We start from the raw sequence: 25,300 nt of genomic DNA on the forward strand, positions 1-25,300 counted from the left end.
GCTCTGTTGTCACTCAGTCCAAAGACATGCGCTATAGGGGAGTTAGATTAACTAAATTGTCTGTATGTGTGTAAATGAGTGTGTAAGGATGTTTCCCAGTAATGGGTTGCAGCTGGAAGGGCATCCGCTGCCTAAAACATACGCTAGAATAGTTGGTGGTTCATTCCGCTGTGGCTACCCCTGATAAATAAGGGATTAAACCGAAGGAAACTGAATGAATGTATGTAAAGCATTTAGCCCAGGCATGTGCTTTAGGAACTGTGTTGATCAATAAAACTAAAAATAAAAGGTGTAATATCAACTCATTGACATTCTTTTCGGCTTAGTCCCTTTATTAATCTGGGGTCGCCACAGTGGAATGAACTGCCAACTTATCCAGCATATGTTTTGAACAGCGAATGCCCTTCCAGCTGTAACCCAGTGCTGGAAAACATCCATACACACTCATACACTCTCATACACTACAGTCAATTTTAGCTTACCTAATTCACCTATGGCGCATGTCTTTGGACTTGTAGGGGAAACCCACGCCGACCTTTGATGAACATGCAAACTCCACACAGAAATGCCAACTGAACCAGCTGGGACTCAAACCAGTGACCTTCTTGCTGTGAGGCGACAACCACTTAGCCACCCATATGTTTATTTATAAACATATTTGTTTGTTTATTCCCCAAATTGAAGCTAATACTTCACAATTTGGGTGGCGCAGTAGGTAGTGCTGTCGCCTCACAGCAAGAAGGTCGCTGGTTCTTGTCTCAACTGGGTCAGTTGGCATTTCTGTGTGGAGTTTGTATGTTCTCCCTGCGTTTGCGTTGGTTTCCTCAGGGTGCTCTGGTTTCCCCCACAGTCTAAAGACATGCGGTACAGGTGAATTGGGTAGGCTAAATTTTCCGTAGTGTATGAGTGTGAATGAGTGTGTATGGATGTTTCCCAGAGATGGGTTGCAGCTGGAAGGGCATCTGCTGTGTAAAACATGTTGCCGGTTTATTCCACTGTGGCGACCCCAGATTAACAAAGGGACTAAGCCAAAAAGAAAATGAATCACAATTTGCCTTTAATATATATTTAGTCAGGATTTACAGCGAATACACTTCAAAATGTACATTAAATCTATCTTATTTAAATCATTCGTTGCGTGTGTGTGAGTGATGTGCTGAACTCAAACACGGTGCTGTTCTGTGGCCATCTGAACTGAGGGACAACAAAGTGGCCTTTATGAGCCTGTGAGTCCAGAGCCATCAAAGAAACAGTGATAAACTAGTGGAAGATACTGGCGCACAATGGCAGCCTTGACTTGTGCACAATGAAACCCCTCACTCCAAAATCACATTATTATCAATACAGCCGAGCCCGGATGTGTGCAATTGCGTGTTTGCTCAGAGAGATAGATAGAGAAATTCACCTCAGTCTTCTTCAGCAGCTGTGCCTGCTGTCGAGCTGTCAGGAGTTCATTATTATGACTTGTTTACATGTTGGAAATAAATCACTGCACTGGCTTTGGAATCAAACAGACGACGTCACGCGTGATTTAGCCAATCAGCAGCGCGGAGTATCGCTCTCACCTGTCCTCGTAAACAGGTAACAAACATCGAGACAACATTCCTGCGCGCGACAGGCTTTACACTTTCACAAACATCCTTAGCCTCGTGTGTATTTCGATGCCTTTCAGACTTGTTTTGTGTTATATTATGTTTGTTTATGAGCTGACGTGTAGCGACTGACGGATTTTATAGTCGAGCCAGGCTATAAACACATCGAAATGGACTACTTCATTTATATTATTGCTTTATCTATATAACATTTCATATTTGAAACATTTTGGGGAGCAAATAGGAAAGAAAACAACAAGCGAACAAACGTATAAGGATTTCTGTCAGACAAGCCCAAGCGAAGGGAGCATCATCTCTTCAGCGATCCTTTCGCCATGGATATTTAACTGGCACCTGAGCCTGACGGATTGACTTCACATCTATAATATCCTGATGAAAATTATGAAGATGAAATCAGCTATGCTCCAGATGATCGCGATGTGCCTAGCGCTCCGTTCACCTGCGCGCGCTCAGACGCAGGAAGGGAAACCTGAAGGTAAACCTGCTTCACTGTCACTCACGACGCACCTGTTTGTGCCACTGAGGTAAAAGTTAGTTTTACATTCACACATTCAGACTTTCTCCTTAATATGATATTCTCATAAAAGTAGTATTTGCAAAGCTGTCGCTCGAGTAGGTCGCTCGAGTCCCGGGTGGCTAGTTGGCATTTCTGTGTGGAGTTTGCAAGTTCTCCCTGGGTTTGCGTGGGTTAACTCCGGGTGCTCCGGTGCCCCCCGCAGTCCAAACAATATGAATAAACTATGTGTGTGAATGAGGGTGTATGGGTGTTTCCTAGTACTGGGTTGCAGCTGGAAGGGCATCCGCTGTGTAAAACATGGTGGATAAGTTTGCGGGTCATTCCGCTGTGGCGACTTCTGATGAATAAAGGGAATAAGCCCAAGGAAAATTAATGATAGGAAGATTATATTAGCAGCCAAAAACGAAGTTCAACATTGTTCACAGTAAATTAAATAGTGCTAATGTTTTTTTGGCCGGTTCATTTTACTGTGGCGACCCCCTGATAAATGAGAGACTGAGCCGAAGGAAAATTAATGAATGTTGTCATACTTACATGTGATTTCAGACCGAATATTCAAAGTACCATGGTAAACATAGGGAGCGTGTCACAAGTTACTGAATGAATGTGTGAATATAAAACCAACTTTACCTCAATGTTTATACCTAACAGCAACGGAATAAACATTTTTAAATTAGAATGCTTACGCTATTCTCACAGTTGGTGATGTCATATCCATTGTGGGTTCCAAAAACAACATTGTCGTTTAAAAAAGAACGTTTTATAATATGAAGAATCTTGTGAGGAACATCTTGTAGAACACGTTCCATACATGTTCAAGAATCTGTATTTTAAGAGTGACGCATGACTATCTATATATATACCGCTTTAATAACAGTTTATATTGCATTTATTCCATGCAAAATTGCAAATATGTACGTAATATTAATAATCCAATTAAATATGCATATAAAAAAGTGCATAAGAAGAGTTCAGATGCAGAAGCATTTAAATTTTTCTTCTAAAATGAGCATTTTTCCAAGATTCCTCCCAGCAGGCACAGGACATCAACATGACGTCAGATTGACGTTGCACCCCAACAACATGGGGACTTTGCATTTTGTTTGGAAATGAAAGTCGAGTTGACATCAGAACCCGACATCAGGCCAACTTCACTGTTCAACGGCCTAAATCTAATCTAATATTAACGTCATTGTGTGCCTGCTGGGCTAAGTTTATGTTCAGTTATTTCACTTTAAAGGCAATAAAATGAAACCTATTCATATAGCCAAAGAACCTAATCGAACTAGAGCTGTGCAATATTGGAAAAATCTGACATGTGATATTTTGTATTTCTGCGGCTATACATTGCAAAATAAATTTAATTTCAACAGATGACGTAAATAGGAATATTTGTAAACAATTATTTAACTTTCTATTCATTGGCATGATTTAGTAGATGTAAAAATCGTGCACGGAATGTAATAAACAAATTACAATACAGCTAAATACAGTAGAGCAAACATAAAAGTGAAATAAGCAGTGCTTTTTTTGGTTTTCATGGTAGTCCAATCACATTCAGTTACAGAAATGAGAAAAATCTACTATAAAATAACACTGCAAAGATTTTACTGTTTAAATAGTTCAATAAATGTATTCTCTATGAAAGCTACAAATGGTCAAATTGCTTGTGTCTGAATGCTTTAAAATCTTTTAAGTACTCAAAATGTGCAAATGAAGAGCTTAGATGCAAAAACCTCTAAATGCTTTCTGAAATTTTTCTCTAAAATGAGTATTTTTATCAGGCTTCTGTGTGTATGTTCATTAATATCACTTTATGGCAAAGAATAAGTTTTTTTTCATGGCTTTGAAAGTAAATTATCTAAACATAAACAAAGGAGGCTGAGAAAAATGTTCACTTTGGATGGAAATTTCAGTTTTTGCATTCTGAACTCTTCAAATGATCGACTTTTGCTTCATTATGGTTAAACTCTGCTGTAACTCAACAAATGCATTTTGAACTGTATGACTATATAATCCCAATACAATATTCATAATCCTAAACTATATAATCCCAACTCAACAATGCAGATCTTATAATGTGATTATTGCGTATGCACACAATGCGATATCAATGCTTAAACGATATATTGTGCAGCCCTAAATCAAACCCATAAATCTTAAATAGCTGAACATAAACATAGGAGCCAGAGAAAAATGCTCATTTTAGAAGATAATCTCATATAACTTTTCATATAATTGTAATCTAATTTACATACATTTCAAAACATATGTGTTTTCAGATCAATATGCTTACACATTGCTTTATTTTGCTGCTTTGATCTCAGAACACTGTCAGCAATGTCTACAGAAATTCAACACTGTTGTGTCCAAGTGATGGAGATGTTTTTGTTTATCTTTGATTGTGAGTGTAAAAGCAGAGGTTTGTTTCCTGTACTAAATCACTGCTCGGTTCAAATAACAAGTGACTCAACCTGTAGACTTTGTTAAACCAGTTCCCTGACTCAACGGCTGTTTTCTGCAAGGATACAATCAGAGGAGTTTGAACTTGTGATGCCTTTGTTTTACAGTTCCTTGTGTAAAGAAAGGGTACAAAAGTTGTCACTGAGGCAGTATAACCTTTTAAACTGTACACTTTAGCACCTTTTGTACTACTATAGTGTGCTATTTGTTTTATTCAATCTACAAATTAGTACCTAAATGGTATATATTAATACCATTAGAAAAGGTATAACATTTTAATAATTCATTTTGATAGAGGTTTATTTTGGTTTAAACTCAAAGGGCTCTATTTTAATGATAAAGGCGTAAAGTCTGAAGCGCATGGTGCAAGAGCATGTTCTAATCCACTTTTGCTATTTTAAGGACGGAAAAATACACTCTGCGCTCTGGTTCATGGTCTAACAGGGTTGTGCTTATTCTCTTAATGAGTTATGGCTGTGTTTTCAGTATAAGGTGCATTTGACCAATCAGAGTCTCATCTCCCATTCCTTTTAAGAGTCAGTTGTTTTTGTGGCATGGTGCATTTGCTATTTACATGGAATTACATGGACTTGAGGAAAAACTGAGCACTTTGCTAGTGAGAAAGCAGTTAAACAGATCATCTGCAGCGTGAGGATCAAGAATGAGCCTCCTCCAATCGGCCTTCACATTCTCTTTACTTTACTTTTACTCTTTACTCCTTTACTTTTGTGGATAATGAAATGGTGTTGTACACAGTCCACCAAAGACATCCATTAGCCTACTTATATAATTTAATTTGTGAGGCACAAATATTTGTTTTAAAACTATTTCTAAATTTAGTTCTAATTTCCAGCAAACGAATAAATGAACAATAATAACGAAGTGTGCCCAAAAAACTGAATTATATCAAACACAAGTTCTGTGCTCCATATGGTTCAAAACCCAAGAGGTGGACAAATCTAAACTAGTTTTTATTAAATCAATTATAAATATGCATATAATAAATAATTAGTGGTTACAGTGCCTCATTAGTGGCAGTGGTTTTTATATTTATGTAGAAATTAATAATTTTTGTAACATTTTAATCCTTCATTTTTCTTCATATGTAAAGATATTTGTGTATTGCTGTATATCCTATGTGTATTAAGCAACGTGTATGTGTTTTGGACCTGCATGAGCGCATAATTAACGCATTAGTTAGCGTTAGACTGGCTTTTAGTTGGTCAATGGCGCAGTCTATTTCAGTTCCTCAAATTACAACGCAACAACCATGCGCCTTTACACACCTCTTTTCTAGACCGGAGTCCGCAAAGTCACACAAATGGATTTGCTATTTATACAACGTGACGCAAAAAGTGAAATATTACTGTTGCGCTGGTCTGAAAATAGCAACAAATCTCGCCAAACACGTCTTGTGCCTTAATGTGCCGGCTGTATGATACTGTAGCTCCCAAAGCCCAAAGTGTTTTTTTTCTTTTCAATAAGAGCATATCACTCTTAAGTATAGTGATATGATGATAAATAATTCAGCAATAATTAAAGTAGATAATTCCTGCATTAAAACATAAACAATCAAATTAAGGAACTGTATATGCACAAACAACTACAGCTTATTTAACAATACATACAGCCAAATATTTAATGCCGGAGATCACCAAAAATAAAATATCTATTAATGAATATACATTCAAAAAATAACTTTTGCTGCTTGTTTAAATTAAATACTTAAAATAAGTTGAAACAGCACACTTCATAAGATTTCTTTGAGCCAACTTAATTGGTTTATGTTCAATCCACTTAAAGTTGTACAAATTATTAAGTTAATTTATTCAAATGCGATGTAAATAAAAATACTGGGTTCCACACAATTCCTTCATGTTGTCCCAACACAAACCGATTATATTAACTTAATCGGTTTTACAAATTTAAGTGGATTGAACATAAAACAATTAGCTTTTGTCCCCAAAAAAACGTAAATAATTGTGTTGTTTCAACTTGTTTTAAATACGTAGTTTAATTAAGAAGCAAAAGCCTTGAAATACAGACCAAAACACATCAGGTTTAGCTTGCACACACACACACGCACACACACTCGCACAGATAGAGACTAGAGCGACGTGATTTGATGCACTGCTTGATCTTTGCCCTCAGCAGTAATGTTGACTAAGAAGGGTGGGGCACAATGGCATGAACAACAACAACAGGTGTGTGTAGTTCAGATGATATCACTGCGAACAGGTCAAACTACTGGAGCAAACGTCATCTTGCAGACCATTCGATTTGACTGCAACCCCCTGAATCAGCATCTCCTACAAACTAACAATAGCATTTAAATGACCAGTAAATGTGCAGAATAGATGTGCAGTAAATATCATAAAGGCACATAATTGATCTCAGATTTCTTGTTTTGCATATGACTCGTTCCAGAATTGCCGGTACATTTCAAGCATTTTCAATTTTTTTTTCTTATAGTGGAATTATTACATATAAGAATGTAAAATTTACGTCAAACTAAATAATGTAATTATTGGAATATGCTTATATTTGTGATTGAGAACATTTGATTCTGTTGCTAATTGTTGTTTAACTTATTGTGAAACTTTTTAAACCACCACAGAGTTGACATTTTCCACCATTTTGGGCTTTACACTGTCAAAAATGCTGGGTTCCTGCACACACAAAAAAAAAAGATTTGTGTTGGACACTTCATAGAATTACGTCAGCTTATTAGTTTTTACAGATTTAAGTGAATTAAACATAAAACAATTAAGCTGTCAGAAAAAAAAACATTTTTAAAATTTTATGTATTTAGTTTAAACAAAGGGCAAACATTATTTTATTAGTTTAGCTCAAGATGCTAACCTCAAACCAGACACATGGCATGAGTAAAATGACTGCATTTGATGTATTTTCCTAATATTATTGTTTTTAAAAAGTGGATGAGGAATTCACCAAAATATCGCAATAACAATAGTTGACAAATAATGAACCTACACTGTAAAAAAATATTGCAGCTTAATTTCTTTGTTAAATTTAATTACATTTTTTAGTCATATCAACTTAATTTAATTAAACAGACTCAAAAAAGTTAAGCTTTGTCTAACTTAAAAACATTCAACTTAATAAAACAGGTTAAAGTGACATAAAAACATTTGTTGTCATGACTTTTTTCCTATCATTTTTTACAGTGTACTATTGGTCTATCCTAAACACTCTGTACAGAATAACGAGAGAAGAACAAAAATGCCTTCCAAAACTCCCGCCTGATGAAGTGACGTCACACTATTCTATCAATGCTTTAAAATAACATTTTATTACCATTGTAACAGAGTTGAACAGAATGTAGAGACTCAAAATGTATTTTTTATACTGAGGTGACAAATAATAAAAGAATAGATGTTTCCCCTACAGTCCAAAGACATGTGCTATAGGTGAATTAAATAAACTAAATTGTCCGTACTGTATGTGTGTGAATGAGTGTTTGCTGTGTAAAACATATGCTGGATAAGTTGGCGGTTCATTCCGCTGTGGAGACCCCTGATAAATAAGCCCTAGGAAAAAGAATGAATGAATGAATGAGACTTAATTATTTCAGGATAATTGAAGCCTATATGATTCAGGAGGTGGAGACAGTCCAAAATAGGTATAGTGTGAGTCTTTAAGTTAATATTTTATTACATACAAACATTATTTTAAGAGATATAATTTTGTGTCATTTTAAGTGTTTCATTAAAGGTTTTGACAATGAATAAAAAGTTTATCTTAGAGATGCTAATGTATCAGCCATTCAGGAGCCAACCATTATTTATTGTCAAGTGATTTAAAATCTCACAGTTCTTTCAGATCCTTACTCTGTACTCCAAAATACAACTTATCTACCCAAGAATTCAAATGAAGATTTATTAGATTTACATTTATTTAGTTATTTAGTGAAAATTTTGCCATTTCCAACCTCTTTGGTCCATGCATTCCTGAGAGTGAAGGAAAATGAGTCATTTTAATCAGATGTTTTATTTAATTGTTTAGATTAATCATAATTTAGATTCATAATTTGTTCCTTGTTATGAATCACAGTGAAAGCGTTCTCGTTCTGATGACTCAGTAGCTAAATGGAGGACAATTATCAGCGAATAACAACTTCAGCTTTGATTTTCTGTTAAAAAGAAACTCTTTCGTTTTGGAGTAATTGTGGTTTGACATAAGCAAGAATAAAAGCTGAAACACACTCGACAACCTTGAAAATATGAACACAATGCATTTTGCGGACTTTGTAAATGGTAAAAGAAAACAAAATGGCCATAATACACTTGCTGACTCTACTAGAGGATCAGACTTTCATCAGATTAGGGCTGGGGAAGATGGCACAAATGCAATCTCTTTATTATTTTCCATATTGAATGATAAATTTATACAGTTGAAGTCAGAATTATTAGCCCCTCTGTTTATTTTTTTCCCCAATTCTGTTTAATGGAGAGTAGGTTTTTTTCACCACAATTCTAAACGTAATAGTTTTTAATATCTCTAATAACTGATTTATTTTATCTTTGCCATAATGAGAGTAAATAATATTTGACTAGATATTTTTCAAGACACTTCTATACAGACTAAAGTGACATTTAAAGGCTTCACTAGGTTATTTAGGTTACCTAGGCAGGTTAGAGTAATTAGTCATTGTATACTGATGGTTTGTTCTGTAGACTATCGGAAAAAATATAGCTTAAAGGGGCTAATAATTTTGATCTTAAAATGTTTTTGGAAAAATTAAAAACTGCTTTTATTATAGCCAAAATAAAACACATAAGACTTTCTCCAGAAGAAAAAATATTATCAGACATACTGTGAAAATTTCCTTGCTCTGTTAAACATCATTTGGAAAATATTTTAAAAAAGAAATTCAAAGGTGGGCTAATAATTCTGAATTCAACTGTATATTTCGATATAAGTTGTTGATTCTAGATTTAAAAAAGACACCCAACAATGACTGAAGCCACAAAAATTACAGTGTCCATTAAATGGCATAACATAGTTTTTGGCCGATACATTTTCGGTGGCCAAAAATCCGGTACATCTCTAATATTAATACACTTTTAGATTCCCATTGTTGCACATTTCTACTATGTGATTGGCGCTTAGATCATTATAGAGGAGTGGTTCTCAAAATGTGGTACGTGTACCACTAGTGGTACAAGGGCTTTCTTCTAGTGGTACGCGGATGAATCGAATATGTCATATGGACATGCTACATATATTTAAATAAATGATCAAAAATGATTTATGTATGAATATGATGACATAAAGTCTATATTTGTGAGGTCCAGGCAACATTTCCAGGTGCTGATAAACTCGTTTTTTTACTTTTTAGGAACTGTAACGTACCATTTTTAACTTTTAAAAGCACATTATAATTTAAATCTTCTTAATATTAGGAGCTTATATGCCTCGTTTTTGAACTGTACAGAGTTTTAGCTGCTTTACTGGACCAAATACGCTACTATATTTCAATACTGCTCATTATGATGGTACTTGCAAAGACAACTTTTTTCTGAGGTGGTACTTGATGAAAAATCTTTGAGAACCACTGTTATAGAGTATAAAAGTCCAGAACTTATCATTGTTATTGACCTTAATTGCATCGCGATTCGATATAATATCATTTACATCACATTGTTCAGAGCAATGCACATTTTTTATGTTTTTGGTATTATTATGAGGGTTTTATACAGGTGATTTTGGGGGAAAAAAGATGTACTGTAGATGTGTCCTTGCGGTTTCTTTATTTTCTGTAGTTAGGTTTTAAGTTGTCCACTTAAGTTGTATGTACATTTTTGTGCCTATATTTTAGTTATCAGCTTCTAAAAATCTAGTTATTTGTATCAGTCAGAATTGCATAAAATTTCACCTCATTCATTCATTCATTCATTCATTTTCCTTCGGCTTATTCCCTTTATCCATCACTACAGCGGAATGAACTACCAACTTATCAAGCATATGTTTTACACAGAGGATGCCCTTCCCGCTGCAACCCAGTACTGGGAAACATCCATACACTCTCACGTTCACACTCGTACACTACGGCCAATTTAGTTTATTCAATTCACCTGTAGCGCATGTCTTTGGAGTGTGAAGGAAACTGGAACACCCGGAGGAACGCACCAACACCAACACGGGAAGAACATGCAAACTCTACACACAAATGCCAACTGACCCTGCTGGGACTCGAACTAGTGACCTTCTTGTCGTGAGGTGACAGTGCTAACCACTGAGCCACCGTGTCGCCCAAATTGTCACTTTAAATGTTTTAATTTTAAAATATTTTTACTACTGTATGTCAATAATTTCATCCTCACTTGGAAAACTCAGTGTTAGGTTTGTCAATGTCATATTGAACACCACAGTGTATTTACCTTGCTAGAGGAGTAATGTTGAACACGCTGAGGTATTCTGGTGTACAGAATGTACTGTGTGCCGAATAGTTTTCATGGTGACAGATTGTCATTGTCAGTCATGTCACAAGAGCTGCTGAGGCGCATTTATGAAAACAAAGAACAGGACTGTGAAAAGAAGTGTCAGGAACACCTGTGTTTATGAGAGATGCAGAGACAATGAGACTCATATACAACACTAAAAACATGCTTTTAAGATGATCAGTGCTCTTGAATGGTACCAACCGTTGCCCATAATGCTCTCAGAATATTGCATATCGTTTCTTAAAAGCTGTGTAGATGTTAGCATAAATAAAGTTTTTGGGTAATGATAAAGTTATTCTTAGAATATTAATTTATTAAGACTGGAACATTCCAAAACATTTAAACACCATTATTATAACCAATAACATTAAGATATCATTTAAAAACTGACAGTCTAAGAATAATTCCACAAAAATGTTTCAATTAGTATTTTATAATAATATTTTATAACATACAAACATTACTTTTAAAGTTAACCTGATCAAATTTGTAGTATTAATTAAAATGTTTCATTAAAGTTTTTATTTTTGAAAAATAATAACTCAGTATTTGAAGGTAATGTCAAATGATTTAAACTCTCACAGTTCTTTCAGATCAATGTTCTGTACTCCAAAATAGACTTATCCAACCATTAATTCAAATTAAGATCATTTATTTAGTTATTTAATGAAAACGTTGTCATTTCCAACCTTGATTCATGCATTCCTGAGAGTCAAGGAAAATGAGTCATTTTAATCAGGTCTTTCATTGAATTGTTTAGATTAATCATAATTTAGATACATAATTCGTCATCATTCTTAGAATATTAATATATCAAGACTGGAACATTCAAAAACATTTAAACAATGTTTATAATAACCAAACAATAACATTAATAAATCAGCTAAAAACCGACATTCTATGAATGTTCCTCAAAAAAATATTTATAAGTTACCAACAACATTAGGGAAACGTTCTTAAAACATGAATATAATGTGATTGGAATATTCTTATAATGTTCTGAGAACAATAACTAACATGAGACTGAAATGTTATTTAAACATTTGAGTAACAACATTATAACCAATGTAATGTGTATTTATATATTGGGATATGTTCCAACAATCTTCCTTTAAAAACGTGTTTACATCTTATGAAGAACATTTGGGAAACATTCTTAGAACATTAATATGATTTGAATGTTCTTGAATGTTTTAAAAATGTTCTGAGAACAATATAGTTTCATACTGAAATGTAAATAAAATGTTTTGAATAACGTTATTATAACCAAAAATAATGTTAAAACATTGTCTAAAAACTGGACGTTCTAACAATCTAATAATATAATATTTTAAATAACGTTCTGAGAACATCACTCATGAAATGAGACTGAAATGTTATGAAAGCATTATGTTCTTTTTATAACCAAAAATAATGTGAACACATCATCTAATAAGTGGATGTTTAAACAATCTTCCACAAAACGTTTTTATAACTTATGGAGAACATTATGGAAACGTTCTCAGAACATTAATATAATGTGAATGTGAATGGAGCATTCTAATAATGTTTAAAATAACGTTTTGACAATATTGATATATTTTGAGACTAAAACGTTATTAAAATGTTTGTGAATAATGTTATTAAAACCAAAAATAATGATAAAACATTGTCTCAAAACTGGAGGTTCAAACAATCTTTCACAAAAACGTTCTTATAACTTATGGAAAACATTAGGAAAATGTTCTGACAACATTAATATAATGTGAACAAAACGTTCTAATAATGTTTTAAATAACGTTCTGAGAACATTAATATAATTTGAGGCTGAAACGTTATTAAAACGTGAATACTGTTATTATAAACAAAAATAATGTTAAAACATTGTCTAAAAACTGTATGTTCTAACAGTTTTCAAAATAAAGGTTTTATAACATTTTTATAACTTATAGACAATATTAGGCAAACGTTCTTAGAACATCATGTAAATGTTTTAATATTGTTTTAAATAACGTTCTGAGATTTCCCAGAGATGGGTTGCGGCTGGAAGGGCATCTGCTGCGTAAAAACTTGCTGGATAAGTTGGCGGTTCATTCCGCTGTGGCGACCCCGGATTAATAAAGGGACTAAGCCGACAAGAAAATAAATGAATGATAACATTCTGAGAAAATCAATATAACACGAGACTGAAACGTTAATAAAATGTTTGTGAATGAGACTGAAATGTTATAAAAGCATTTTGAATAATGTTATTATAACCAAAAATGATGTTAAAATATCGTCTAAAAACTTGAGGTTTGAACAATCTTTTCCAAAAACGTTTTTAATAACTGAGAAGAACATTAGGGAAACGTTCTTAGAACATTTATATAATGTGAATGTAATTGAAATGATCTAATAATGTTTTAAATGACGTTCTGAGAACATTAATATAATTTCAGTCTAAAACGTTTTGAGTAACATTATTATAACTAATAAATAAAGTTAATATCATTTTGAATGTTCTAAGAACTTTTAAAAACATTCTATAGCTTAATGGGAACATTAAGAGAACATTGTTAGAACCTAATATTGATTGACGGGTTTATGCGAAATGTCAAAAGATTATGGCAGATGTTGACCCTTTGCCATTGTTCTGTAGACGTCAGTATGAGCAGAAGAGCGTTTGTTGAAGACTCCCACACACATACTGAAGGCCAAGAGCGTTGAATAGATTCACAAGCGCTGTGTGTGTAGCCTCTCTGTTTCTGCTGTCGCCTCCGCATTCACTGAACATTCATTTATGGAAATGCTCAGTTTTGAGCACTGCCAAACGTTTGGTTTACGTCAGACGTTCATTTCAGTAGCAAATAGTCGAGCATAAATGGAACATCCTATGAACATTTCATTTTACGATTCAAAATGTATGTAATCTATATATATACATACCAACAATTTGGTTAGGAACGTACACTTTTTCATTTATTTATTTCATCTCTATATGATCAAATAAAGATGTTCTAACAATTAAAACAAATAATTGTTTAGCTCTAGATCAGGAGTGCTTAAACTTTTTTCTTTAAAGGCTCAAAAACCAAGCTTGATTGATGACTGTGTGCCAAATATATACCAAACCTTATTACAATAAATTTGCAAAGGGGAATTTCCTAATTTATTTTAGGTAAAAAAATTTTAAAATAGAAAACGTTGCTTCAACTCATATTAACTAAACCAATGTAATGTTTAACATTTTATAATGATTTTATTACAGTAAAAACAAAAATTCCATTTATAACAGATTGGAGTTCAATGCTGAATACACTAATCGAGCTGCTCCTTGCTGCCTTTACCTTGATTTCCTCGCAGATGACTTGTGCGTTGTCCTCTATCTGTCAAGTGACAGTATTTACATTTTAAAAGTCTGATTAATTTACAACATTTAATTGAATCATTTCATTTCAGTTGGCTTTCTTTTTTTTGTTGCTCAGCAATCAAACAAAGAAACAAAAGGTTACGTTAAATTCAAAATGAGGATAATCGCTACCAAAGGCTTTCACCTCAACCATCTCCATCAATCTCACCTGTTTTCAGATGGTATGGTGGGCCAAATCAAAGGTTACTGGACCCTACTTCAGGCATCTCTGCTCTAGATATTCAGTTATAACCCGCTATTTCCCGATGTTATCAGTTTGTCTGGTAGCTCAAAACGTATGTCAGCAGACTTGAGAAGCAGAGTGGGGTTGACCACAATGATGGGGTTCGAGTCCAGTAAAGAGCTGTTCTAAAAAGCAGGTAAAACAAAAGCCAAAAAATAAAATGAAGAAGTAAATAACAGGGTGAGATTGGGGTAAAATCTGAAAACAAGGTTAAAATTAGTTTTTTTTCTTTTTCTGGATTGCTATTTAAAAACGGTGCAAACAATCAGTGCTTTTGAAAACACTATTAGTTGGGTTAAGGAAAAGGGGAGAGTGGGGGATCGGTCAGTTGGTTAGTCAGTCAGTTAACAGCGCCCTCTGGTGGATTTATGTGAGAACAGCAGGTGCGAATGGCACTTGCGAGAGAATCTTGAGATCTCAAAAAGTGTACACAGCGGCCTCTGGTGGATTTACGAAAGCAAAAACTGCAACAAAACTGCAGACCTGGTGAAGTGCAATCTGAGCTGCATCCAATGCTTTTTAATGGGCTCACCTAACCTCACCCCTTACCCTACCCCTCACAATGACATCACTCACTCCATTTGAGTGCACTATGTCTGACATTGCATCGCAGAGTGATGCAATCTTAGCTTGCATCATAAAGGCTGCATCCAGATACTATCAACAAAATGTACCTCCTAGGACAAATTTTGCTCTCTCCAGAAATTTATATAGTGGTACATAATCAAAATGAGCCTGAGATGTAAGATATATTTATATTTTATGAGTTTTTTTTTTTTTATCAAATGTTAATGCAAAACATTTAAACATCTAAACAATTTTCCACTTGTACAGTTTTTTCCATTGTGTAATAAATATAGTAATGGCAAATATGTGCCGTTTTTCTGTGGGTGCTTGGCCCACCTGATGTTTTATTGTATTGCCAAAATGTCCATTACATAAACATTTAAAAAGAAAGATGTCTTATTTTAGCCTTCATTTGTAACACAACATTGTTGATGATCCACGTGCAGTTTATTTATAAGATTAGTCAAGCAGGCAATGGTCAAAACAGGGGCAAACAAATACATACAGATAATCCAGAATCGTGGTCACAAACAGCCGAATGGTCAACACAGGCGGCAAGAAATCAAAAGGAGAAAACAAAGCAAGGACTCAAAGCACGGCTAGGCTAGACGAGACAAGAGAACGCGTCGTAGTGTAACAAGATAACAAGACTCAGCGAAGTCTGTGTGTTTGTGTGCTGTATAAAGGTTCTATGTGATCAGTCTTTGAGCAGCTCCCAGCTGTGTGTGTGTAATCAAAGAAGAACCGGAACAGGTGTTAGTGTGTGGTGCATGACAGGGTTTTTAGTTCCTCTGATGACAGGATTGTAGTCCGGGTGATATGGAATGTTTTCCAGCGACCAATCAGGGTTAGATTGCTGGTGATCGTGACATCATTACAAGATATTTGCATATTGACAATTAAAATCTATTAATAGGGTAATTCTTAGCCTTTAACCCTTTTACGGTGCCATCAAATTTGTTTGTTTGTTTGTTTGTTTGTTGAGTGTTTCTTTTTAACTGCCAGCTGTCATGTGAGAGGTTATTTCCATCCTTCAAAAGTTATCATTCACTATCACTCGTCAACACCAGGAACTATTACCATTTATTTACTACTTACTACAGTCATTTCATTATTGTGGTTTTGTAGCTTCCACTATGGCCTGCGCACATATTCACATTCCCCAACATGTGTCTGATAAATCAAAATAATGCATCTGCGCCTTCTTTTGCCTGAGGAACAGGAGTAACCTGTAACTTAAAATGGCTTTTAGCTGCAAAACAAAGTCATTAAGCGAAGTATGGTTTCTGTGTGTGTGTGCATGCCTGTGAGTTGTCTGTTACACGACTCAATAATGACAATAAATGGTTCAGACATTAATGTGTGGATTAATTTTATGCTCGTGAGAACTGACCTGTCAGGTTTGGTTAATCTCTTGGTGACCAAGGCCAAGTTTCTGTTTACCAGGCAGATCTGTTGTGTGTGTGTGGTTTTAGACCTCCCCTGGCTTTTGTTTTTGGTACCTGTTTCTGTAATTGTGATGTGAACCTGATAGCTGAATCTAGTGTGTGTGTATTTTGTGCACGTTTGTTTGAGTTTTGGCGGGTTCCTACACTTGTTTTCGCGCTCTGCTTGAATGGGAGCATTGTGTCATTGTCTGCATGCTTGAGTTCACAGCACACTGAGGGCCGTTCACACCAACACACTCCTGCATTTAGCATTGAGAAACAGAAAAATGAGCATGCATATTTGTATGAACTGAACTTCTTTGAACTAACTTTTTGTCTTTAATAATGCAGAATTCATGTTTGAGATATATTCACAGATTTATTTTTTTAAAAAAGGATCTTTGTAGGCTTTATTATATTTTTAACGGAGTGCTACGCTGTAAAACCCAACGGTCAATTTTATCAAATGAAATAAATGTAGTTAACTCAAACTTGACTGAAAGTTAATTCTACTTATTTGAAGAGTTTTGGGCGAAGCAGTGGCGCAGTAGGTAGTGCTGTCGCCTCACAGCAAGAAGGTCGCTGGGTCGCTGGTTCGAGCCTCGGCTCAGTTGGCGTTTCTGTGTGGAGTTTGCATGTTCTCCCTGCGTTTGCGTGGGTTTCCTCCGGGTGCTCTGGTTTCCCCCACAGTCCAAAGACATGCGGTACAGGTGAATTGGGTAGGCTAAATTGTCCTTAGTGTATAAGTGTTTGTGTGTAAATATATGTATGGATGTTTACCAGAGATGGGTTGCAGCTGGAAGGGCATCCACTGTGTAAAAATGTGCTGGATAAGTTGGCGGTTCATTCCATTGTGGCGACCCCGGATTAATAAATGGACTAAGATGAAAAGAAAATGAATGAATGAAAAGAGTTTTGAAACCAGTGTTGAAGTAAATGAGTTTATTAAATACCTCATTACTTCGACTTAATGGATTAAGTTTACAATACTCATATACAGTAAATTAGTTTTTTAACTTAAATGGTTTGTTGCAATCGGTTTCCTTAAACGGTTTGAGTTACCTTAACTTATTGGGTTTTGCAGTGTAATAATGGAAAAACATTATGTGAATGTAAATGGAAGATTATAATAATGCATTAAGTAACATTATGACAACATTTATATAATTTGAGATTAAACATTATTAAAATGTTTGTGAATAATGTTATTATAACCAAAAATAATGTTAAAACATGATCTAAAAACTGGACGTCAAACAATCTTCCACAAAAAAATTTTTTATATCTTATGAAGAACATTAGGGAAACGTTCTTAGAACATTAATACAATGTGAATGTGAATGAAACATTCTAATAATGTTTCGTATAGTGTTTCATTTTGAATGCTTTAAGAACTTTTTTAAAAACGTCATATAACTTAATGGAAATGTTAAGGCAACGTGTTTTTTTTATGTTGGAGATATATTTGCAGAATTATTTTTTAAAAAGGATCCTTGTAAACTTTTATATACGTTTAAAAGTAGTGCTAATAATCGGAAAACATAATGTGAATGTAAATGGAAGATTATAATAATGCTTTAAGTAACATTCTGACAACAATAATATAATTTGAGACTGAAATGTTATGAGAACATTTGTGAATAATGTTATTATAACCAAAAAAAAATTTAAAACATCACCTAAAAATACAATTTTTAAACAATCTTTCCCAAAAAACTAAACGTTTTTAAAACTTATGAAGAACATTGGAGAAACGTTCTGAGAACATTAATATAATGTGAATGTGAATGGAACATTTTAATAATACTTTAAACAACGTTCTGAGAATAATAGTATAATTTCAGACTGAAACATTATTTAAACTTTTTGAATAATATTATTATAACCAAAAATAATGTTAAAACATCGTCTAAAAACTGTATGTTCTAACAGTCATTCCCAGAAACGGTTTTATAACGTATGGAGAACATTAGGGAAATGTTCTTAGAACATTAATATAATGTTAATGTTAAGGGAATATTCTAATAATATTTTAAACAACGTTCTGAGAATAATAATATAATTTCAGACTGAAATGTTAATAAAGCGTTTGCATAAAGTTATTATAGCCATAAAAAGTTAAGTTAAAATATCGTTTTTGAAAGATTTTCAGAGATATATTTACAGAATTATTTTTTGAAAAGAATCCTTGTACACTGTACATTTAAAAGAAGTGCTAATAATGGAAAAAAATAAACAATGTGAATGTGAATAAAAATGTTTTAAATAACATTCTGAGAACATATATATAATTTTCGACTGAAACGTTATTAAAACGTTTTGTGAAACGTTATAACCATAACAAAAAAGTTAATATATAATTTTGAATAAAAACATTGACTAAAAGATGGTCTAAACTCAAACCAGGCAATTATGTTTTGTTATTTATAAAGTACAATAGGATATTCATCTATATAAGTGCGTACATGTTGCTTATTACACACCGAGGGATGCTCAGCAGGACATAAATCTTTAAATATGAAAAAAAAAGAAAGGATAAAAATGTAAATAATTATCATTGCATACATAAATATAAAACAACTGCTCCCTCATTTCACGCCCTCTTGCCTCAGGGGGCTTTGGTGGAATTTGGCTCATTCCGTGTATGATCTGCTTGCAAAAACCTCACGCACAAGCAGATCCATTTCCTCGCTAGTGAAGTGTTCAGTTTTTCCTCTTACAAAGTCCGCCATGAAAATAGCAAATACACCAACTCACTCTTTAAGGGAACAGGAGATTATACACTCTGATTGGTGAAGTGCTCATTACACCCAAAACACACCCATAACTCATTAGGAAAAAATAGCTAAACTTGATTCAGACATGCCCTGAGTGCACTTTTGACGTGCATATTAAACCATGCACTTAGATCCTTAAAATAGATACATGTCACACTTTCTGATTTAAAACTCTGCAGGATGTTTTCATTCGCTTAGAGCTGTTCTACACACTGCATGGAAGGCAATTTTCAGAAATAAATAAGAGTGGCGCTTTAAGATTAGAATTGCTCGTGATGCTGTTACGTGTACACTTTTCACTGGGTGAGTTATGAAATGACTCTTGACTTGTGTTTGTTAGTTTCATGCGTCTGTTCTGGGGTTTGGAGCATTACGGTTGGAATGCAGTGTTGCTGCTTCCTTTCAATGGCCTCTGTGAACTTAAACCCAGAGGAGAATTACAATGCTCCGAGACTACTGTTTCACAACACAGGAGAACAAGTGGTGTAGCAACTTTTTTTAAAGTGTCTTTATAAAAGTGTATACCTTAAATTGAAATGAAATTAAGGTTGTAATAAATGAGGTGGGAGTTTGCATGTTCTCCCTGCATCGCGTGGGTTTCCTCTGGGTGCTCCGGTTTTCCCCACAGTCCAAAGACATGCGGTACAGGTGAATTGGGTAGGCTAAATTGTCCGTAGTGTATGAGTGTGTGTGTGAATGAGTGTGTGTGTGGATGTTTCCCAGAGATGGGTTGCGGCTGGAAGGGCCAGTGCAGAGCCTTTACATTCTTTGATTTACATCTTTACATCTAAGAGCATTTTAAAAGCTATTTTTTTAACTTCCTGATATATTTGTAAGTATTAATAATAAGTAGTAGTATTAAGTAAAGAGAATTACAAGTTCTCCTTATTTCCTCTGCGAGACAAACAAGTGTAAAAAGCCACAAACCCCAGTAGATAGGACAGTATTAAGACAGGAAGCAAAGTGGGAGAGAGGGGGTAGGGTAGGGAAATGTCCTCAAGCCGGGATTCGAACTCACGACGCCCTGTCGTGCTGTTGCACCATATGTTGGTGCGCTAACCACTGGGCTATTGCACCGACATCTTGAATAGTTTTTAAGGTCTAAGCATATTTTGACATTGCTGAGATCTCTTCTGAATGTTTAGTGAAATTAGTTTAGTGAAATGTTTAGTGAAATTAGAGATTAGTGCAGCTAACTGAGTATGTTCTCAGGACAAAGGGCTGGGCGATACGGATAATAAATTGTTATTATAATATCAGTTGATATTAATAATTAACACAATAAGGGTCAAATCTTTTTTGTTTGTTTTGCAAAAGTTGTAGAAACAAGTCAGTTAATCAATCATGGCAACATTTTCACTGTTTTGAATGTTTTTCTCTTAGAAATAACAGTAGCTTGAATGGCGGTTGAGATGAGGATCCATTTTTAAAGAGTCAAATTGAAATATAATGACTGTTTTTAGTTAATATTAAAATTAAGCACTGCACCGTAAAAACTATTCATAAATTACATATTTTACATATTTTGTGATTCATGTTTTATTTTTTTTTTAAATAAATTTTATTGTTTTCATTTTTTTAAGGAAGTTTATTTCTGCTTTTAAATTGCATTATGGTACTTTGATCTTTTTTCCAACAACTTTTAACCTTAGAAAAGTTTGAAAAGTGACTTTTATTAACATTTGTAATAGTTTAAAGTTATATATTGTCTGGGTTGGTGTTGGATATTACAGTTCAAAACTTTGCAATAAACTTATTTCTGATATATTATATGATTTAAATCAACTAAAAAGTCAATAAAAGACTTTGTTAAACTTTAAGTTGGATTTTCAACATCAAAAGTCAACAGAGCAGAGATCAACATGCCATAATGCAATTTATAACCATAAATAAATCGAAAACACTTTTTATTTTTTACAGTGTTTGGATCATGTCAACCACAGATTCATTTTTGCATTAGCAGTAATAATTAGCAACATTCAATTGTTACTAACATTCATTCAAGTGTTCTAGTCATTATTGAGGCTTTCAAAGCATAAAAAAACATTATATACAGTATAAGTATAAGAAGTAAGAATTATTAGCCCCCTTTTGATTTCTTTTTCTTTTTTTAAATGTTTCCCAAATTATGTGTAACAGAGCAAGAAAATGTTCACAGTAGGTCTGATAATATTTTCTCTTCTTGAGAAAGTCTTATTTGTTCTATTTCGGCTAGAATAAAAGCAGTTAACCATCGTTATACAATGTAATAAATAAATCCATAAAATTTACTGTAAAAAAAAACATCAGCTGTGGTTGCCAGTATTTTACCATTAAAAAATAAATAATTAATGATAATAATAATAATAATAATATTAATTAAAATACATAATTGACTTCTGCTGTCTTCATTAATTTCAAAACCACAGATTTCTTTACAACACATAAATAAAAAAAACTGTAGAGCAGATAATTTTAGGGGTTTTAAAACCTTGACTTTTTTAAACCGCGGTATACCTTGAAGCTGGTTATTATCCTATGACTAATTGTAACCTATTTGAAACTTTAACAAAACATTTTCTGAACATCCTTTTTTTATTTAGCTGCATGGCTAGACATTTTCCTTGAGAGCATGCAAACGCTCAAAACGTTTTACCCTTAAAAATGCAAACTTCTGGTTTGACTAATGCTTCGAAGCCGTTTCTGACATTACTGGCCTTTCCTGTCTCATAGTTAGCCATTACGACATGCTGAAGTCTCAAATCAAGATCTTATCACTTCAAGTTCCCAGCACACGTATCTATAGTATGGGAATTGTGTGTATCTGTTAAAGGCAAGACTGTGTTTGTTTAAGTGTGTGTTTTGCACTGAGAGAAAATAGATAAATCCCAGTATCTCAGTGCTCGGTGAGTGTGTGTTTGCTCTTGAGAATTTCTTGAGCATTTCATTGCATTTACTAAAGGAGAAGTTTGATAAGGTTTCCAAATACAGGCTGGAAATGCACAAATTCTTTCTGGAAAGCATTTCAACACAATGTCTGACCCACAACCTCACCTGCGTGGCTGGAATGAGCACCTGTTTGCATTTCACAAGAGACTTTTAGACTGATTTGTTGGACTCTGTAATGCTGTTAAGGGTTTATATGTGTGTTATCAGCAAGCGCCTGTGCTTTTCGGTTCATTTATGTAAAACGAAGCAGCACTATATCGCGTTTCAGCATCAACATCGTATTGTGAGCATATGCAATAGTCACATCGCAGGATTTAAACTGTAGCTGACCAGGCACAAAAGACTTACTACAGAGTTTAATTGTAAAGTCTAGAAGGGATACAGCTGCAGATACTCACCTCAATATAGCATAGTTTTTGTGATGCTGTACAACAATAATTTATATTCTTACATTACTGTGAGGGTTGGGGTGGTGATGTGCGTTAATAATCTACAATTTAATGGGTATTTTAATAAATAATATGAATAATAATCTGTATAATTACTGTTTTTACATCACTGTGAGGGTTGGGGTGGTGATATGCATTATTAAAATAGAATTTAATGGGTAGTTTAATAAATAATATGAATAACAATCTGTATAATTGCTATGTTTACATTACCGAGAGGGTTAGGGTAGTGATATGTATTAATAATATACAATTTAATGGGTAATTTAATAAATAATATGAATAATAATCTGTATATTTACTGTTTTTACATTACTGTGAGGGTTAGGGTGGTGATATGTGTTAATAATGCACAATTTAATGGGTAATATAATAAATAATATGAATGATACTCTGCATAATTACTTTTTTACATTATTATGAGGCTTGGGGTGGTGATATGCATTAATAAAATATAATTTAATGGGTAATAAAATAAATAATATGAATAATTCTCTGTATATATACTGTTTTGTACATTATTGTGATCGTTAATAAAATACAATTAATGGGTCATTTTTTAATAAATTATATCAACAATTCTTGTTAATTTTCAGTCGTAGCTGTATACCTTCTCGCAACAATTGAGTTTAACCCTAATTGAGTGAAAGTTTATCATTTGCATGTGTTTTTAAGGCCTGTATGAGCATTTTAAGAGAGCTTAAAGCATTCTGGCACAAAGCGTTGTGTGTGTTTAAGTAACTTTACTTAAGATTAGTTTTATTGAACTTTTTACACAGTGAATGCACTATGCTGTGCTGTTTTACACTTGACTATTTACTTTCTGTACCTAAGAATCACTAGAAAACTGTAAAGCACTGTTTATTTCATTTGTATCTTTGCTCTACTGAATTTATCTATTCTTGTAATATGTTTATTATATTTTATGCTCGATTCACTCACTTACAAACCCCTCTAATCAATCAGAAATAATTAATTGTTTCCAAATAGTGTTATTTCAAAATATACTGTAAATTGCAATTTTCCAAGACTGTGCAGCTCCAAAATGAAGAGATACAATAACTGCAAAATGGGCTCATTCTGAAAATGTAGCCCTATGTACATTTCTGGAGACTGTGAATTATGTATCCAGAAATATGTATGGCTGCATTTCGTCTTTAAAAGGAATGCTGCGGATTCCTTTTTACGATTACCAACTGACAGGTTACCTCCGTTTGGATGGCTTTTCTGCAGTTACCAGTTTGCCCGATGGCTCGTTGCGTACGTCGTCGGACTTGATGTAGAGAGAAGTTGACTACAATGACGGGGTTGGAATCCGATGAAAAATGATTGCAGAAAGCGGGTAAAACAAAATCAAAAGACAAAAAATAAAATAAACAAGTATATAACAGGGTGAGAATGTGAACTCTAAATACCTGGTAAAAATCAGGCTGCCTCAAGGGCTTTTATTTTTCTGGACTGCTTTTGAAAACTTTCAGTTGGGTTTAGGGTAGTGAGTGGGAAATGGTCAATCGGTACTTTTGAAAACACTATTGGTTGGGTTTGGGGAAGGAGGAGGGGGGGGTCAGTCGATCATTCAGTCATTCAAGTCGGTCAGTCAAGTCAGTTAGTCTCAACTTTTCTCAGATCTCAAAATCGCGAAAACAAAAACTGCTAAAAAAGTACCTTCTGGGACGTATTTGGTGCTCTCCAGAAAGGTATATAGGGGTACGTTTTCAGAATGAGTCTGTGTAAGATGTAGAAACTGGATTTCTATAAATGTGGAATTTTCTGCAAATTAATTTTTATTTAACTCAAATAAACTTTTCTTGTTATCTCAATTTACATCAATCAAACGGACTAAAAATATTAAGATAAGCTTTGTATAACTTAAACCGTGTAGCTTAAAAAGGTTGGTTGTCATGACTTTCTGTCATATACATTTTTTTACTGTGTCATACTGTATCTTCAGCTGCAATTACGTGGTTCTATTCTTACATGCAGTATTACTGAACCTGATCTTAAAGGGTCATGAATGGCCAATTTTCCAAGAAGAACACTTTGTCTTTGAGTTTTAATGTGTAAAGGTTCCTGGGGCCATTTCTGAGTACCTCTTTGAGTATTAGCCATATTATGTTTTCCTAGAGTCGCACCTCAGTAATGGTTTGTTTTGACCGTGGCGCATTTGAACCAAGGACAAAATTTGAAATGCAAAGTAGTTTTACCTCAGACTCCCTCAGAGCTTTTTAATAAGGTGTAATGTGCACCCGCTCAGGCATTGTTGTAAATAATAAGCTCTGACAAGTAATTTTTTGATGATATACAATTGCTGGTTATTGTTTGACTAATTACAATGTTTGTTACCACTTTAATACCAAAAAGCCTTAAATATTTAAGATTACCTAATATCACTGTGCGCTGTGTAATTCATTTTAGCAGTCATTAGAGAACCATGCAAAGATCTACAAAGACAGTACAATTTTTCTTTGAGGAAATTAA

The 25,300-nt window shown here is 34.0% G+C and overlaps 1 protein-coding gene across 3 annotated transcripts in view; it reads left to right on the forward strand.

Annotated features, from left to right (window-relative positions):
* Positions 1-1,601: 1,601 nt before the first annotated feature.
* erbb3a (erb-b2 receptor tyrosine kinase 3a) overlaps positions 1,602-25,300 on the forward strand; it is a 65,986-nt gene continuing 42,287 nt past the window's right edge. For all 3 annotated transcript variants that reach the window (XM_087255191.1, XM_087255189.1, XM_087255190.1), the window contains exon 1: positions 1,602-2,088. Coding sequence is in view for 2 of the 3 variants with exons in the window: in XM_087255189.1 (XP_087111315.1) it covers positions 1,986-2,088 (103 nt within the window). In the remaining variant the exon portion in view is untranslated. The remainder of the gene's footprint in view (positions 2,089-25,300) is intronic.

The sequence above is a fragment of the Danio rerio genome, chromosome 6, assembly GCF_052040795.2.
Source record: "Danio rerio strain M-AB ecotype USA chromosome 6, GRCz13ab, whole genome shotgun sequence".
NCBI classification, from domain to species: Eukaryota; Metazoa; Chordata; class Actinopteri; order Cypriniformes; family Danionidae; genus Danio; species Danio rerio.